This window comes from Petaurus breviceps, unplaced genomic scaffold (genome assembly GCF_028583685.1).
Source record: "Petaurus breviceps papuanus isolate PSGF00001 unplaced genomic scaffold, PetGlider_PUasm1.0 154, whole genome shotgun sequence".
NCBI classification, from domain to species: domain Eukaryota; kingdom Metazoa; phylum Chordata; class Mammalia; order Diprotodontia; family Petauridae; genus Petaurus; species Petaurus breviceps.
Window position 1 is genome coordinate 16,594,938 of NW_027185715.1, and position 18,779 is coordinate 16,613,716.

An 18,779-nucleotide genomic window follows, 5' to 3' on the forward strand; every position below is an offset into this window, starting at 1 on the left:
AGATAGATATAGTTAGATAGATGACCTATAGAGCTCGCCCATCAGGATATATCTTGGATAAATCTTGCAAATGAACAATGATTTGGTCCCAAGATTTAACGGAAGGAGAGAAGGGTTATGGAAAAACTCTCTTAACAACCCTAAATTTGTCCCAGAAACAGTGGCTTTTTTATTTCAAAATTCTGCCAATATGTTTGTGAAGTCTTAGTGCAACTAAAGCCTTCATAATAAACCTAAATAATTAAGCTTAAACTGCACTAAGACTTTTGGGACACACTGGACATTAAGCAAGAAAGTATTTTGTGGTTAAATGAGTTTCAGAAACGCCACTAAGCCAACAGAGAGTCATTAAAGGCATAAGAGCAGGACAGGGAGAGGATGAAAGGCATCTGCGGATCATTGATTTAGAGCTAGAAAGGATTTTAAGGATTGTTGAGTCTGTTCCCCTCATTTAATAGTTATGTTATAGGTAGCCAAGAAAACAGAGAAAAGTTCCTGTCTCCTTGCTGGCATGCAAAATCCACAGCCAGTGAAAGCATTAACAACGTTTACAACTGCCAGCCTTTCACGTGTGGATTTTCACAGGCTGAGAGCAACTCTGTCCCAGAATGCTAGGCCTGGGGTTCGAATCCAGCCTCAGACACTTACCAGCTCTTTGACCCTGGGCGAGTCATTTTACTTCATCTGTAAAATGAGGATAGCGACGCCTATGTCCTAAGGTTGTCATGAGATAAAAGAAGACACTAATTGTAAACCTTAGCCCAGGGTCCAGTGCAAAGGAGGCTCTTTCTGTAGTTGTTACTAAGTTTTTCTCAATCATGTCGGACTCTTGGTGACCCCATTTGGGGTGTTCTTGGCAGAGATACCTGAATGGTTTGCCATTTCCTTCTCCAGCTCATTTTACAGATGAGGGAACTGAGGCAAACAGGGCTAAGTGACTTGTCACACAGCTAGTCAGTGTGTGAGGCCGGATTTGAACTCATGAAGATGAGAGTTCCTGACTTTAGGACGTCATAAGTTCAAGTCTGGCCTATATAAATACTAGCTATAACAATCATAAGAGCTTCCATTTTTATTATGCTTTTGCCTCAGCCTGTTTTAGGTTCTTTCTGTGGGGAAGGCAGGCTTATAGGCAGAATGAGATCAGGGGATCCACTCTCCAAAGGATATACAAGAGAATGTTTATGTTTCTGTCCATTGAGAAACATAACGTGCTCCCTGGGCGGTCTCTCTCTCTTTCTCTCACTCCTTCACTCTGGGGAATGGCATCTGTACTTAAAGGTTTTCGTTTAGAATGCAATAGTGGATCTCAGAAGAGTTAGACTCTTCTTCCCATGTATTTTCAGAGAATTTAATATCTGTATTGCTGTTTTCCATCCCACCTTGGGCTCTTCTGGTAATATTCTGGTAAATGTTTGAACCACTGGCTCTCTGAAGGAAAAAAAATGCATATGACACATTTTTTAATTTAATCTGCATCATAACCATTTTCTCCATCACTTTCTTAAGACCAGACAACCAACAAATAATAAATCAAGCCCTGGTTTGTAGCATTTACAGATTTCCAGGTGTTAATGCTCAGACTGAAAATTTAATAAGCTGGCTCCTGCACACCTCTGGCTCTGTATGTATTTCAGGGAATTCACTTCTGAAGATCCTAAGTGCAATAAACTTGATGTTTTGTTTTGTTTTCTGTAAATAGGAATGATAGCCCAGGAGGTACAAGAGGTCTTACCTAGGGCAGTCAGAGAAGCTGGTGATATTACGTGTGAAAATGGAGAGAAATTGGAGAACTTCCTCATGATTGATAAGGTAATTATCAACAAATAAATGTACTTTTTTTTTCTGGAGGCAATTGGGGTTAAGTGACTTGTCCAGGGTTACACAGTTGGTAAATGTCTGAGGCCACATTTGAACTCAGGTCCTCCTGACTCCAGGGCCCATACTTTATCTACTGGGCCACCAATAAATGTACTTTGAGGAAAGTTAATGCGTCACGGTGAAAAGAACACTTGTCTTGGAATTAGAAAACCTGGATCTCTAATCAAAAACTGAGGAAAATGTCAGTAGGTTTGCACCGACTCTTCTACATGGATGCTGGCCAGAGCATTGCTAAAATGAAGCAAAACCCAATAAATCAATCATAGCAGCTTGGAATTCCCCAAGAAGCATCCTTCAGAATCAGTTATTATATTATTATATGATCAGTGACTTCATTCACTTGGCCTCAGTTTCCTTGTCTGGAAAATGAAACAGTTGGACTTGATGGATGAGGTCCATCCCAGCTTTCCATCTATGGTCCTATAAACTGCTTTGGGATGGAGGAGGATGGGCACTGCTCAAAGTACCTTATAAATAAGCTCTCATCTGGTCCTCACCACAACCATGCAAGGTAGCTGCTGTTATTATCCCCATTTTACAATTGAGGAAACTGAAGCAGATGGAGGTTAAATAACTAGCCCAGTCACACAACTAGTAAGTATCTGAGGCTGGATTTGAACTCAGTTCTTCCTGATTCTAGGCCCAAGGCTCTATCCATTGTGCCTCCTTGTTGCCTACATTCATTCAGGGTTGGGGAGGGGACTCTGAATCATGCTATAATGAAGATCCATTGAAGGCTATTTAGCCTAGCTTTTTTTTTTTTTAACAATTGGGGTTAAGTAACTTGCTCAAGGTTACACGGCCAGTTATTTCTGGGTGTGGTGCTGAGTATCTGAGCCCGGATTCGATCTCCAGGTCATCCCGACACTGGAGCTGGTGCTCTTACTCACTGAGCCACCTGGCCACCCCTTAGCCTAGCTTTTAAAATGAGACTTGGAGCATGGAGGTGGACCTAATCTGGTCTCAAAATATTTGAGGGGTGGGCATGTGCATAAGGAATTAAGCTTATTCTGATGGGTCCACAGAGTAGAACAAGGGACTGTGGGAGTTGCAAAGCGGCAAATTTCATTTCAATCTAAAAGTAATTGAATGAGAAAGAGGTCCCTAGAGACTTTAGCTATAAGAAATAGAGCGGGTTTCCTCCTCAAAAGATGGTAACATGAATCTCCCATCTCTGGAGACTTCAACTTGTTAGAAATGACCTCATCTATGGATTAGACTAGAGATCTAATGAAGGTCCTTCTGGATGTTGATTTTATGACTAGATGACCTGAAAAGTCCATTCTATGATTCTAAGTGTGAACCTGGGGAAGGTCACTGGTCAGAATTCCTGTTGCAGCTGAGTTTGAATGTCATTTGAGCAAGAAGCCAGAGCCAGGCTAAATTAAATGAATACTGGAAATACATGAAGAAATGGAAGCGCTTTGGGTGCTTTTAGCAACTTAAACTTATAGCAGTGAAATCCATTGGGTGCTATATCATCAAGGCCAAACTTCTACAAAATTAGGAACAGCTGGAGGTAGCATTGTTCTTACTCTAACTCTAAACCTCTCTAGTTGCTTGCTTAATCTGAACCACATTCAAATTTCCCTCTGATTTACTTTAGGGATTTAGAGTCAAAGGTCTCCCATTTTAATTTTCTCTTGGAAACCCCAGGAGATTTTTTGGTGAACATAGACCTCATTCTGTCTAGAAAGAAAAATGTCAGAAAAGAGTCTCATACTTTGTTTAACAAGAATCCCCTTCAATTTTGTCAACCCTTGTTACCCAAGGAATAGTATACATACATATGTATGTATGTATGTATGCATGTATGTATATGTGTATAAACCATAAAGGTAATGAGTAATTGCAATTATGCAAATAGTGTTTGAGTTCATTTTTAGTGTCTTCTTTACTAAGAAATCAGAGATGAACCATAAATTAAATAATAAAACATTTAATTAGGACAGAGTATCAAAGTAAATTATGTGGGCACATGAAGTAGGGGTATCTTTACCTACCCCTCATATAAGAGGCGCAGTCTCCCAAAGATTCCCATTCTGGTAGAATAGGGCATACTCACTGGTATACATATACATATCTGGTATATGTCCTACCATTACAGTGTGTTCATGTGTTTGGTGATAAACAAAAACCCTGGTAGCCATCTATCTCATTATTTATGTAATGGAGGGGATAGGGATTTGGAAAGCAGTTTGATCTCTCTAAAGAGATGAGAGACATTATCTTTCAGCACAAGCTGAGGAACATTGGAGGGGTGAACACATATCCTATTTGAATGTCTCACATGCAAGAAAGGTTTGCTATAAAAACTATATGCCGTAGGCAAACACAGGCTTCCAATAAGCAAAAGGATGTATAAACATAAAGTATAACTTATGTACCTCTAGAGCTAACAGTCAAATGAGCCTTTGAAGGGGAAGAGGAAAACATTTATTAAGCACTACTTACTATGTGGTAAGGCACTTTAAAAATATTGCATTTGATCCTCTCAACAACACTGTGAGATAAGTGCAATTATTATCTGCTTTTTACAGTTGGGCAAATGAAGGCAGACAGAGTTGAAGTGACTTGCCCAAGGTCACACAGCTAATCTGAGGCTGGATTTGAACTTAGGTCTTCCTGACTTCAAACCAGTGCTCTATAAATTGCACCACTTATCTGACTTTGAGGCAAATGACAGCCTGGGGAAAGATAAGCTTATCCAAAGGGGCATCCTGAATCAAACCTCTCTTTGACTGGTAACGTGGTAACAGGTGACATAAGGGAATCCAGAGGACACCCAAGTTCTGGTCCCTCTCCCTCTATTATATGTCCTCATACAGATTCACAGAATTTGAAAGGTGGAAGGGACCTCAGTGGCCATCTAGGTCAACCCATATGTGAAAGGAATTCCTCAATAACGTGCCTGACAGGTAGACTTTCACCCTTGATAGAAAGATGTCCAAGATGGTGGAACTCACCACCTGTCTAGGCAGCCCATTTTGCTTTTGCTCTGTTATAATTTTGAGGAAGTTTTTTCTGATACTAAATATGAATTTGTCTTTGTGCATCTTGGACCTACTGCTTTTGGTTCTGGTCTCTGGGGTCCAACAGAAAAGTCTAATCCATCCTCCACATAGCAGACTTTCAAATACTTGAAGATAGCTACCGTGTCTCCCCTGAGTCTTCTTTCCATCTCCAGGCTTAGCATGCCTACTTCAATCAATCAAATCAGTATTTGTTAAGTGCCTACTATGTGCAAGGCACCGTGAAAAGCACTAGGGATATAAAAAGGGGAAAAAGACATCCCCTGACCTCAAAGACCTTCCAATCTAAGGCCTATCTTCCTCAACTCTACCCGTTTTATGTGAACTCAAGGCCCTTTGCGATATTGAATGTTCACTGCTTATGACTATCCTTCTTATGCCATGGTTCCTAGAATTGAACACAGTGAAGTCTGGTTAGAGCAGAGCACAGTGGGACCCTCACCTTCCTCCTGTTCCTGGAAGCTTTAAGGTACCATGGCCCTATTAGCCTTTCTATGCTGCTGTACCACACAGTCAACTCATATTGAGCTTGTAGTCTATTAAGAACCTCAAGATATCTTACAGAACTACTCTCTAGGATGCCCATGTGCAAGACTTTATATTTATTCCTATTGAAATTCATTTTATTAGGTTCAACTCAATGCTTAGTTTAGCTTCGTCCCTGGCTTATAGTAGGTGCTTAATAAATGTTTATTGATTGAATGTTTAAGCCTGTCAATATCCCTTTGGATCCTGCTGTCATCCCATATGTTAGCTACCTCTGTCAGTTCTGTGTCATTGCAAATTTGATGACTGTTCCATCCATACCTTTATTCAAGTGGAAATGATAGTCATTTCAAGGCATTCAAGGCATAAAGATAAAAAGTTAAATTTTAAAATTTAACATTTAAATCATTAAAGATAAAAATGTTAAATTACAACACAGCTAAACCAAAAGTTATAAGTGAAAAGATTTTGATTACATCCCTTAGTCTTCAGACTTTTCTGTGTCCTGGTCAAGTCAAAGTGACATTTCATTTTGTTATAAAAATAAAGCCTGGGGTCGACAATTCACATACTCCTGTTATATTTCTCTTTGCTATGGTGATAAATATAGCAAGTAACTACTCCCTTTTCCTTTATATTTGTCATTTTTTGTCTGTGGAAATCCTGCTGCCTCAATTTCTGCCGTGGCTTTGTATTGGATACAGGCCTTACTCTGGAATGTCTTTCATTAATGATGAGGTCTACCAAAAGAATGGGAGAGTGCAGATTAAGGACTGGTAAGCTAGAATGCCTAGGCTTCCTGCCCTTTTTTTTAAAAATGGATTTTCTGGGAAATGGTAATGAAAAGTACAAGTCTGTATTGAAGCATTTTCTTTTCTCCCCACAGTCAGGCCATTTCATGAACTGCCGGTTTTGTATTATCTACAGATTGCCTTTTCAATTTCATTTTTATCTACAATTTATAGATTGTGAATCAGACCATGCCAAGTTAGAGGAGATAGCTATCAAGCTGGATACCAGGTGGCTTTGTTTTCTTGCCTCTCTTACACAGAGCGATGACCTTATAAGACAACATGAAGTTATCGAAAGTTACCTCCTTCTTGGCATATATAAGATATGCCTTATGCCTCTGTGTAGTGCCCTGAAGAGTGCTGAGAGCCCTGTCTCTAGGAGCAAGGGGGCAAATGGAACTTGAGAGAGGCTCTCTGTCCAGAGACAAGGAATGGGATTGAGATGGGATAAGGGAGGAAATGGCAAACCACTTCAGTGTCTTTGCCAGGAAAAACCCACGGACAGTGTTGACATGATGACAGAGATGCCATTGGAAGATGAGCCTCTTGGGCAGAAGGTCCTAGACTGTTGTGTTCATGGGGTCAGGAAGAGTTGAACACAACTGAGCACCACCAACCACAAAAAGGGAAGAAAGGTCAAAGTTGCCAAGTAAAAGGCATTGATGAACCTTAATGCACAAGTCTCTTGACAATCTAGGTGGCAGAGGAAAGACTTTTGTGATGGAGAAGCACCTGTCTTGGGTGGGGCACAGTGACAAGGGGCAATTGAGAGGAATGAGTGGTTATTGTTAGTAGAATACTTCTGCCATGAATGCTTGGTATGGGCTGTATTGCAGATTCCTTGAGGTAAGGGCCTCATCTTATGTGGCTGTGGATGTCCCTTTAGCACCTAGGACAGTGATGTGCAAATAATAGACCTTTGAGACATGTTGTATGTATGATCAAAAAGAATTGAAATAATTTCTGATGTGGCATAAAGGAAGGAGCACTGAACTTGGAATCAGGAAGACCTGAGGTCAAATCCTACCTTAGACACTGACTAACTGTGTGACCTCAGGCAAGAAGCTTCACCCCTCTGTGCCTCAGTTTCCTCTCTTGTGAAATGAAGGCCTCCAGGATCCCTTCCAACACTAGATCTCAAAAAGATCTCTTTTTTATCAAAAAGACATGTTTGAATGTATGATCAAAAAAGGAGGTCTAGAGCATCTTTCAATTATTCAATTGATAAATATTTATTAAGCATCTACTGTATGCCAGGCACTGTGATAAGTCCAAAGGATACAACAAGAGGCAAACGACAGTCCTTGCCATCAGGGAGTTTATAATCTCATGGGGAAATGTGAAGATGAAGACTAAAACCCGTGAACATTTAGTCCGTAACTGTCTTTTCTTTTTCTTTGTTACATGTTATGTGCAGCAAAATCAATCAGATTCTGCTTTTTGATGCTGTTTTCTATGCCATGACCTTTCATAGGAATAGAGATCTAGTGTTGGAAGGGATCCTGGAGGCCTTCATTTCACAAGAGAGGAAACTGAGGCACAGAGGGGTGAAGCTTCTTGCCTGAGGTCACACAGTTAGTCAGTGTCTAAGGTAGGATTTGACCTCAGGTCTTCCTGATTCCAAGTTCAGTGCTCCTTCCTTTATGCCACATCAGAAATGATTTCAATTCTTTATGTGCTGGCAGACTATTTTCCATTTTATAGACAAAGAAATTGACTCAGAAACGTGATTTACTTAAGGTCATAAAGCCAAATCCAACTCCATCTGAGAATAGACTACAGCTTTTTATTTCTAGCTCTGGGCTCATTTCACAAAACTAACCCATCTTGACATACTTCAAGGATTGGGGATTTCATCAGGATGGATACTCCTTCCTCTAATGCAAATGACCATGCCTTTGTTATTGAGTAGATTGTCTTTGGGAGTTGCTGTGGCCAAAAGCATTTCATCATTTTATAATAATAATTACAATCACAATAATAGCCCCAAATTAGTGCTCTAAGGTTTGCAAAGCACTTTATATAGTTTATTTAATTTGATGTTCCCAAAAGTCCTATGAGGTCTTGATCTACTAGCATACCCATTTTCCAGATCAGGAAAATGAGTTTGACTAAGGTTAAATGACCTGCCCAGGGTTACACAATTAAGTTGAACTCAAATCTTACTAATTCCAAGTGTAGCATCTTATCCACTATGCTCCCATGCTAACAGCATGTAAAATCTTCTGGCAAGAGGTCTAATCTAGATCTTAGATGGGACACTGTTCACAGCCAGGCCATTTATCTCCTTGCGGCAGTAACTGTCAAAATTTGAATCAGGGATGAAAAATAATTAAGGGCATACTATTGGCCAGGCACTGTGCTAAGAACTGGAGATTTAAATGACAAGAGGGTCTTCGACCTCAAGGGAGGTCTATGGGGGATGGAGAGGAGGGAGACAAATTAACCAAAGAGGGGGATAGAGGGACAAGGGCAGGACACAGAGGAAGTACCTGGAGCCATAGTTTAGAAATGTCAGGAAAATAGAGTGGTGATCTGGTTTGGGACAAGATAGCAAAAGCTCACTTATCAAAGGCTAAAGCACTTCCAGGGGGCAGAGTTCAAGGTTCTGGTAGGATAGGGTGGAAAATTGCATTCTTTGGGCACAGACTTCAGGAATCCAGGATCACCTGGATCTCTCCTCCCTCCCACTTTTTCCCCTCTCCCTTTCTTCACCCCCTCCCCAAATAAATACATATAAAGCATTTATACAAGTCATGGGCTTCCCTTAAGTTAAGGCTCAAATGAGGTAAAGTGTAGAGCTTGGCACACAGTAGGCTCTTAATAAATGTTTATCATCCCACTCCCATGACCCCATCCTCCTTAAGTGTACCATGAGACCTTGTAATGTATAAATGATCCTATCTGGGTACGTATTCTTATTGCTAGTTTTTGATATTTCAAGCAGTGATTCAACATTTGGTGTCTTGTCAGATTTTTCCCATCTTCTCCATGTTGGTTATTTTGTCCCAAACCTCCATAGATGGGTAGGGAGATGAGAGAAACAAAACCAAATTGATTTCTTTTGCTTTTAGTTATGTTTTTGGTGTAAAAGGTTCGGTGGGAGATGTGACATTTGTTATTCATTTACATTTGAACCCATCTGTTTTTAACCTTTAAAAGATGTTTCTTAACCCTTCTATTAAAAAAAAAAACCCAACCCCCCCAAACGGCACTTTAGGCATGCTGTCACCTGAGGGCAGTGGGATCTCCAGCTATGATTAGAACTAACAAGCAAATGTTTTATATGAGATTCCAGATGGAACTGTCTTCTCAGTGGCACAGTGGATAGAGCCAAGAAGACTCATCTTCCTGGGATCAAATCTGACCTTAAACACTAGCTATATGACCCTGGGCAAGTCACTTAATTCTGTTTGCCTCAGTTTCCCTAAGTGTAAAGTGAGCTGGAGAAGAAAATGGCAAACTCCTCTATTATCTTTGCCAAGAAAACCCCAAATGGGGACCTAAAAAGTTGGACACGACTGAAAATGACTGAACAACAAATCTTATACATACTTTTTAAAGCCATGAATTTTCTACACTGTTTGTAAATATATAATCACCAAAATGGCTAAACTTAAAAATTTAGTACCTATTAGTTCCAAAGATATATTTTTGAACAACTTTCAAACATAGACACTCACAATCCCAATTTGGTACTGTTCTCACCAATTGTCAAATTCTCCTTTATTTGTCCAACCTGAATTCCAGATAATTGTAAAATAATATCTGTCCTACAGTGCTACACATGGTAGGTTCTAAATAAACAATTGGGGAACAAATTAATGGATTAATGAAAGAATTTCCGTTTTTAGCATGTGACAGCTTTGAACCCATAATATAGAAGGTATAACATATGATATGAAGCTATTACATTGGAATGCTAGAGATAGGAATTTGTATTGCGATTCGATATTGTTATAAAGTTCTTGAATGGAATGCAAACCTGCAATATATGGGATGGACTGTCTCAGGAAGTTCATGTCCCTGGAAGTCTTGAAGCAGAGGTTATTGCTAATGGGATTCATGATTTGGATGGAGGTTGGGTTAAATGACCTCCAAGATCATTCCCAACTCTGCCTTTCTAGGACTTTACATACCTCTCTGACTTTGGATTTGTAAGTGCTCATTCCTTGGTCCCTGATGATTTTTATTTATTTTTGAGAGGGAAAGGCAAGGCAATTAGGGTTAAGTGACTTGCCCAAGGTCACACAGCTAGCGAAGTGTCAAGTGTCTAAAGTTGGATTTGAACTCAGATCCTCCTGATTTTAGGGACAGTGCATCACCTAGTTCCCCACCCTGATGATTTTTAAAGGATATATGGTATCCCCAAATTCTTAGTTCAGTTTTAAACTGCTATTGAGGATTACAAGGTATCCCCAAAATCTTAGGGTAGGTTTAAACTTTGATAGCACTTAAAACTGCACTTAGACTTTTGGGACATCATGTACTATACCAGAGGAAGCTTTTAAAAGAACTGACCAATCTTGGCCCCAGTAACAGTGACTCATACTTGCAGTTACTGACCATTCTCCCCTAATGGCAAATGTAGATCTTTCTCATCATTCTTTGGAGTATAAGAAGCCTCTTCCTCCTGGAAAAGTCCAGCTCCCTCAGTCAATCAACAAGCATTTATTAAATGTCTGCTGTATGCCAGGCATATGCTAAATGCTAAGGATGCAAGTATAAAGAATGAAACAAATCCTACTTTGCAAGGAGTTTACATCACAGTGAAGGAAACAAGTAAAAGTATTAGTAGTCATAAAATAAACACAGGATGTCCCAAAAGTCTTAGTGCTATCGTAATAGCTTAAACTGCCCTGAGATATGCTGTATTAACTGAATAATGCAAATAAATACAGAAGGAGCCTTAGATTTATGTTGTTCAGTCATTTCGGATTCTTTATAACCCTGTTTGGGGTTTTCTTGACAATGAAACTAGAGTGGTTTGCCATTTCCTTCTCCAGCTCATTCTACAGATGAGAGAACTGAGCCGAACAGGGTTAAGTGACTTGCCCAGGGTCCCACAGCTAGGAAGTGTCTGAGGCAGTATTTGAACTCAGGAAGATGAGTCTTCCTGACCCCAGGCTGGCACTCTATCCATTGCGCTACCTAGCTGCCCATATTAAGCTTGGTAGGTTCACCACATTTTTCATAAAGGATTTATTACTTAGCTTCATATGTTCATAAACCATGCCCTGAAGGAACTCCCTCCCTGTGGCCTGGCTGTTGGCCCCCAACCTTCCCATTCTCGTTCATGTCTGTCATGTGATGGTCTGCGACTGGGCACACCACCCCATCCCTTATTTCTGCTTTGGCATTTGTTATCAAATCAATACTACCATTGCATGTAGAAAGAGCATTTCAATCCATTCTCCCAGGAGGGGCTCCACAGCTCATTCTTCTGACTTCTTCCCAGACCAAAACACCCTTCCCTGGCCACAATTCCTCTTTCTTTAAGTATACACACATATGTGTGTGTGTCTATATATGTTGTATGGATGTTTGAATACTTATGTATCTCTCTCTTCTATGTACTTTAATGCCTTGCACTGTACTAACAAATGCCTAAAATGTTTTCCCACTCATTCATTCATTCATTTAGTTAGGATGGGCAATGTTCCCTCACTGAGAGACCCCCTCTAACGGGAGAAGGTTATACTTTTCAGCAACAATAATGACAATAATAATTTATGGTGATAATTTATTATTTTATTGATAAGTCCAATGTCAGGTTTACCTGATTGCTCTCCTGTAGTTCAGGAAATATCACAATATCCTATGGATGTCTCCCTACGTGGGATGATGGCAGAAAACAGCACTTGAGTTATGTCTGTAGATAGATTATGATGTCCAGGGGCAGAATACTAGCTATTGCAATATTCTTAATAGGCATCCATACATCCATAAAGGACTTGGTGGATATTGCTTGGTGATTTTCCTTGGCATCCTCAAAACCAATGCCATAGTGATCGATCAGTAGGGCAGTAGAAAACTCTCCTTTATTTCCTCTTTGGGAGAGACACTTTAGTTTATTTACCAGGTGAGTTATTTTTTACCTTGGATCTACCCAGAGGCACAGGCAAGCTAGTGTTGAAGAAAGTGCAGTTTATAGCAGGCTAGTCTCACTGCTGAAATACAGACAAAGAATCAGCCTCTCCCCTGGTTCAGGCCCTCATCAGCTCTTACCTGGACCATTACAATAGCCCCCTGATTGGTAACTTGCATCCATTCTCTCCTATTTGCAATCCATCCTCTGAATGGATGTCCAACTGATTTTCCTAAAACTCAGGTGTGACAATGTCACCCTTCTACTCAGAAATCAACAGTCTTCTAGGATAATATAGAAAAATTCTCAGCCTGGCTCAGAAAGCCCTCTATAATTGCCTCATTTACCTTCTCATTCTTATTTCATGTTATTCTCTCATACATTTCCCCATTGTGGACAACTGGCTTACTGGCTGTTTAACATATGTAACATTCCATTTTCTGTCTTCATGTCTTTGAACAGGCTGTATAAAGCATTCCCTCCTTCTCAGGTTTACATGTAAATCACAAATCCATTTTGTTAGTCTTTCTCTGTCTCTGTCTGTCTGTCTGTCTGTCTTCACCTCCCTCCCTCTCCCTCTTCTTTTTCTTCTTCCCCCACCCCAGTCTCTCAGTTCATATTACTTTATATTTGAAAAAAAATCTGAACCAATTATTTCATTGGCATGGGGTATATCCAGTGGAAAAAACTCATCATTGTCAGTGCATTCCTCTCATTCTCTCCTCTGTCTCATAGATCACTAACTTCCCTCAAAGGTGTGCTCAGGTTTACCTGTAAGTTACAAATGAATTACTGATCTGTTTTGGTGGAGGGTTTTTTTCCATGCCAGGAGTTCCCCACTCAAATTAAATCAGATAAACTCTTCTACCTCAGGCTTTTCCTGATTTTCCTCTCCCACTTGAATTGTTAGTGCCCCATCTCTCTCAAATAATTTATATTACTTTGTATTTTTAAAAGGGGCACAGTGGATAGAGCACTGGGTTTGGAATCAGGAAGACTCATCTTCCTGAGTTCAAATCTGGCCTCAGACACTTACTAGCTGTATGACCCTGGGCAAGTCACTTAAACCTGTTTACCTCAGTTTCCTCATCTATAATATGATCTGGAGAAGGAAATGGTAAACTATTCCAGTATTTTTGCCAAGAAAACCCCCACAAGTTGGACATGACTGAAACAATAGAACAACAATTAAAAAAAAATCTAGGCCTATGATTTCATTGAAGCGGGGAACTCCCTGTGCAAAAGCTCCCTCTGCCACTGCAAGTCAGCAGCTCATTAATAACTTCAAATCCTAGAGAGTAGTTTGGGGCACATAGAAGTGACAGAGCTTGTCCACGATCTTACAGATTTTATTTGTCAAAGGTAGGAGTAGGGCGTAGATTATTCTGACTCCAAGTTTGGCTCTCTGTCCTGCGCCGCATCGCCTTTCATTGCATGTTCTTTTTCATTTAAATTATTAATGTGTGGTAGGGCTGCTCCAGGAAAATGTAAGCTTCTTGAGGGCAAGGGCTCTTTATTTGTGTCTTTATAGCCCCATTACTTGGCATATAGTAGGCGCTTAATAAATGCTCATTGAGTTTGAATGACTTTGGAGGCATCCTCTAGTTCTAGAGCTGAAATCATAGGAATTTTACATTTACGCTGGATGACTTGTTCCTGACTGTGAACCCAAGGTTACATGAGCCTCATGGGTTCATCATTCCTGGCACATAACAGCCAAGTCAGTAAAGATGGTGTAGAAGGTCTCGATGGCGATCTGATAAGCCAACTGCTAACTGTCCATCAAAGTTCCTCCCTTCCTTGGTGATGACCAGCGATAATAATTATGGCTAGCATTTATAAGATGCTTACTGTGTTCCAGACACTGTACTAAGGACTTTACAAATATCATTTTGTCTTTATCCTCACAACAATGCTGGGAGGTACGTACAATTTCTATCCCTATTTTACAATGGAGGAAACTGAGGCAGGCAGAGGTTAAGTGACTTGCTCAGGGTCTCACATCTAGTAAGTGTTTAAGGCTGGATTTGAATTCAGGTCTTCCTGACTCCAGTCCCAGTATGCTATCTGGTGCTTCTGGTGTGGAAAATCCTTCCACCAAATGAGATCAGCAATTCATTTGTAACAGTTTCAGAGAGCTGACTGACTTGCATGTATTCATAGTTAGTGTGTGTTGGAGGTAGGATAAGAACCCAGGTCCCCCTAGCTCTTAGACCAGGTCTCTATTCAATCAGATGAATACAAGTCAGATGTTTTTCCCATGGGAACAATACTATGGATTATATCCCTACCTGTGGGCTTGCTGCTATAATGGTAATATAATTTGAATTTGAAGGCACCTTTTTGTATTGGCAAGGTAGCAGGTACTTAGCATTTAGTAATTGATCAAGACTCTGTTGGGGAAACAGAAGGTATGAACTCCTGTCTCCTGTGGCTGACATAACAGGAAGGGGTTGGCAGAAATAGGAAGTAGCTAATGCTGGGTATATAAGAAAAGCCCCAGAGAGGCACAGTCAGAATTTCTTGGGACCAGCATCTGGTGGCAGAGCAGCTACAGAAGAATGGAGAACTGAGCCAGAATTTCCTGAGGACTTATGGTGGTGGAGGAGCCCAGGAGCCAGGAGCCAGGAGCCCAGGAGCCCAGGAGAAGACTGAGGAAGCATGACCAGGATGTTGAGACTTTGTCTGTTTGTGGCTTGGTTGAGCCTTGAATTCCCTGGAGCAGAAATGGTGAAGGATCTGACATGGACCAGACCCTGTGAACTTCAGTGTGGAGCAGGACCTGCCCAGAGAGCTGGACAAGGAACCAGGAGCTGTCTGCCATTGAACCCAGGTGACAGTCTGGTGAATTCAGGTAGAAACTGGGACCATGGAAGGGGATCCAGGGAATCTGAGAACCCGGCCCCAAGTCAAGATGAAAAGTCCTCTCCATGGGTACTGATTAATGATGAAATTGTAGTTTACTAGTGCCCTAGGGTTGGAGGGTTTGTGTATGATACTTAGTAATTGATTGCTGAATAAGTGACTGATTGAGTTAATCAAGTGTGCTCCATGAGTGGAAGACTTTGACTACTGCACTTTGAGATGATTGTTATTGATAAATGACTGATTGAGTTAAGCTAGTTGCCCCATGAGTGGAAGACTTTGACTGTTGTACTTTGAGATGACTGTTCTTTGTTCTAAATATTGTGACCACTTTGGTGAAAACTATGTGGCCATTTTAATGATAAGCTGTTGTGAATACTATATTGTAATTTTCTGTGATAAGTTGTAATATTATGAATGCTCTACCTTGATTTTCTGTGGATGTTTTGTTTTGATTTGTTATGGAATAAATAGATTCTGATTACAGAATCTTAAAAGCTTTTCACAGTAGCATTCTTCTGAAAAGCTGCTTGTGCATGGCCTTACAGCTGCCCACCTTTCATATACATACATATATATGTGTGCATGTGTGTATATGTATGTGTATGTAAATATACATATATATATAAAACTATAAACATATTCAGTTATTTAGTCAACACAAAAGGCATCCAAAATTGGCTGAATGAATGAGCATTAATGGCACAGCTATACATTATATTATATAGACCTCTCTTAAGTACATAAAAGTAGATTTAATAGGACAATATAATAACCTAAGACAGACATTTATATTTAGTATGGGTAGCTGAGGGCCGGGCTGGGCTGAGCTCTGAATTTGATGTCCAGAGCCCAGCTCTGCTGTATCCTACCCACCCGACACTGTGCAAATCCCTACATCTCTCCTGGCCTGTTTCCTGATTTCTAAAAGAAAGGATTAGACTAGATGACCTCATAGGTCTCCTCCCCTTGACCTCTGACAACAAGAGTGTCCTTCACTGACACCTTTCCCAGCCCCATCTTAATTCTAGTGCCTTCTCTTTGTTAATTATTTCCTATTTATCCTGTCTTATCCCATTTATCTAGGTTTCTTCGTTTCTATTTGTTTGGGCGTTGTCTCACCCATTAGATTATAAACTCCTTGAGGCACAGATTGTCTTTTGCCTTTTTTTTGTATCTATAGTGCATAGCACAATATTTGGCACATAGTAGGTGTTTAATGAATGCTTATTGATTGACTAAAGCCCTAGTCTGAGGGATTACTGATCCTGAGTTCCTGAATGTCTTGCTTCATGACTAGGGAGCATAGACTCTAGATTCTAGATTGTCCTATCAAATTGGAAAGGCTTAGAGTATTGCCTTGAGAAGGAATGATACATATGTGTTGCCTGAAGACTAGTCTGTCTAGGTAGAAAGAAGCAAGAAAATGAGTCAGCAAGGCATGAATTCATTCACCATTGTCACTCATGAAACTGTCTGCTAAGTAATGGCAATCTGCCTTGGTGGAGGGAATAGTCACATGGCTCAAATTATGGAGTCTGTTGGTGGTAATAGAATCCCTAAGCCCCCTTCAAGGCTTACCTCAAGCTGCAGCTCCAGTGGGAGGTCTTTCCTGACCCCCTCAGCTGCTGGTACCTCCTCACGCCTAGAAATTATCTTTGTGTAGACCTTGCGTATCTTTACTTTTTATATATTATATATCTCTGTATATGATTTTCCTCCCAGTAAGAAGTTAACTCTTTGAGAGTGAATGGGAGGAGTAGGAAAGGGAAGGGGAAGAGCTGATCCTCCTTGGGCTGGACTCCACTATGCTCCCAGGAAAATTCCTCATCAGGAAATGTATCATCTGATGAGAGTGCATCATCAGCCTTGGTACACACAATTCATCAGTATCCTCAGTACTCTGATTGGAGGGCTGCCAGGTAGAGAAAAGAACTCTTCCCAAAGCCTCCTTTGAAGGAGGCCTCCCAGACCAGCCTCTCAGAGGGCATTACCCCCTAGCGTGTACTCCTTGGACCATTGGACCAGCCTCCACAGTGCCTTCCCCTCTCTTTTTTTTTTTCAATTTCCTTTTGTCTATTGTCTTCCCCATTAGACTGTAAACTCTTTGAAGGCAGGCATTGTCTTTCTCTTTCATATTTGTATATGTCCTTAGCAAAGTGACTGGCACATAGTGGGTGCTTAATAAATATGTATTGATTGAATTGAGGGTATGAACTGTTTCATTTGTCTTTGTAACCTCCAATGGTATATACTAAGTGCTTAATAAATGTTTATCGATCATTTGTAGTAATAAGGCTTACAAATATTTTCCTCCTAGAAAATCTCTGAGGTAGGTTATTGCCCATTTTGTGGATGAGGAAATTGAAGCTCTTGGTTAAGTTCTTACAGCTAGAAACATTTTGAATATATGGTTCTTGTCTCCAAATCCAAAATACCATTTCTGGTACACTAGGCTGACTTATGAGTATCATACTGTATTGACCAAAGTCCTTACCTTACTTCTTTGTTTTTCCTGTCTTATTTTTTTACTGCGTCGTTTATTTATATATTGAATTACGTTTACGTTTTTATTTATTTAAATGTTTACTTACATTTCATATTTATTTACATATGTACTCACATATATTTACATATGTACTCGCATTCACACATTTACTTATATATTTATAAAACCCACACATTTATAGATTTATTTCTGTTCATATATTTACTTCTAATCAAAGGTAAGGATTTAGCACCATTAGTCAATCAGTCAACAATAATTTATTAAGTGCATACTATGTTCCAGGGATCGTGCTAAGCTTTGGGGGTGTAAAGAAAGGCAAAAATACAGGCCTTGTTTTCCAGCAGCTCATATTCTAACAAGACAGACAACGTACGACAACGACACGACGTTGTGCATCCACACCACCTTAGATTTATGGGAGGTAACCTTAGAGTGAATGTACTGGCCATGGAAGGGACCTAGAAAGGCCTCCTGCAGAAGATGGGGGGGAGAGGGAGAAGGGAGGGAAATAACCATTAGTGTAATATTTACCCTGTGCCAACTGCTTTACAAATATTATCTCATTTGAGCCTCACGACAGCCTTGGGGGAGAGGGGAGTAGGTACTGCTATTTTGCCCATTGTATAGCTAAGGAAATGGAGGCAGACAGAGTTAAGTGACCTTCCCATAGCCACATGGTTGGTAAGTGTCTGAGTTTGGGTTTGCAATCAGGTCTCCTGATCCCAGACCTAGGGCATCATCCACTGAGGGCAGTTTGGAAGGAGGCCAGGGAAATCCAGAAGGAGAGCATCTCAGGGATGGGCAACAGCTAGTGAAAATGTATAGGGTGGGGAGATGGAGTGTTCTGTGTAAGGAACAGCAACCAGGCTGGTACTATTGGACCACATAGGATATGGAGGGGGGAAATGTGAGCAGCTTGAAAGGTAGCAAGGGGCCAGGTAGGGAAGAGCTTTAAATGCCAACTAGAGGATTTTAATTTAATCAAAGTCAGGGAATTCAGACAGGCTTCTTCAAGAAGATTTTGCCAAATAGTGTGTATGATGAAACTTTGAGCTACTTAATTCATAATTCCTCTTTCCTTCTCTCTCTCTCTCTCTCTCTCTCTCTCTCTCTCTCTCTCTCTCTCT

At 40.5% G+C, this 18,779-nt stretch overlaps 1 protein-coding gene across 1 annotated transcript in view; it reads left to right on the plus strand.

Moving 5' to 3' along the window:
- The window catches only part of MYRFL (myelin regulatory factor like), a 169,331-nt gene that overhangs the window by 98,377 nt on the left and 52,175 nt on the right, over window positions 1-18,779 (plus strand). The window contains exon 13 of the mRNA XM_069081439.1: window positions 1,703-1,812. Coding sequence (XP_068937540.1) covers window positions 1,703-1,812 — 110 coding nt within the window. The remainder of the gene's footprint in view (window positions 1-1,702; window positions 1,813-18,779) is intronic.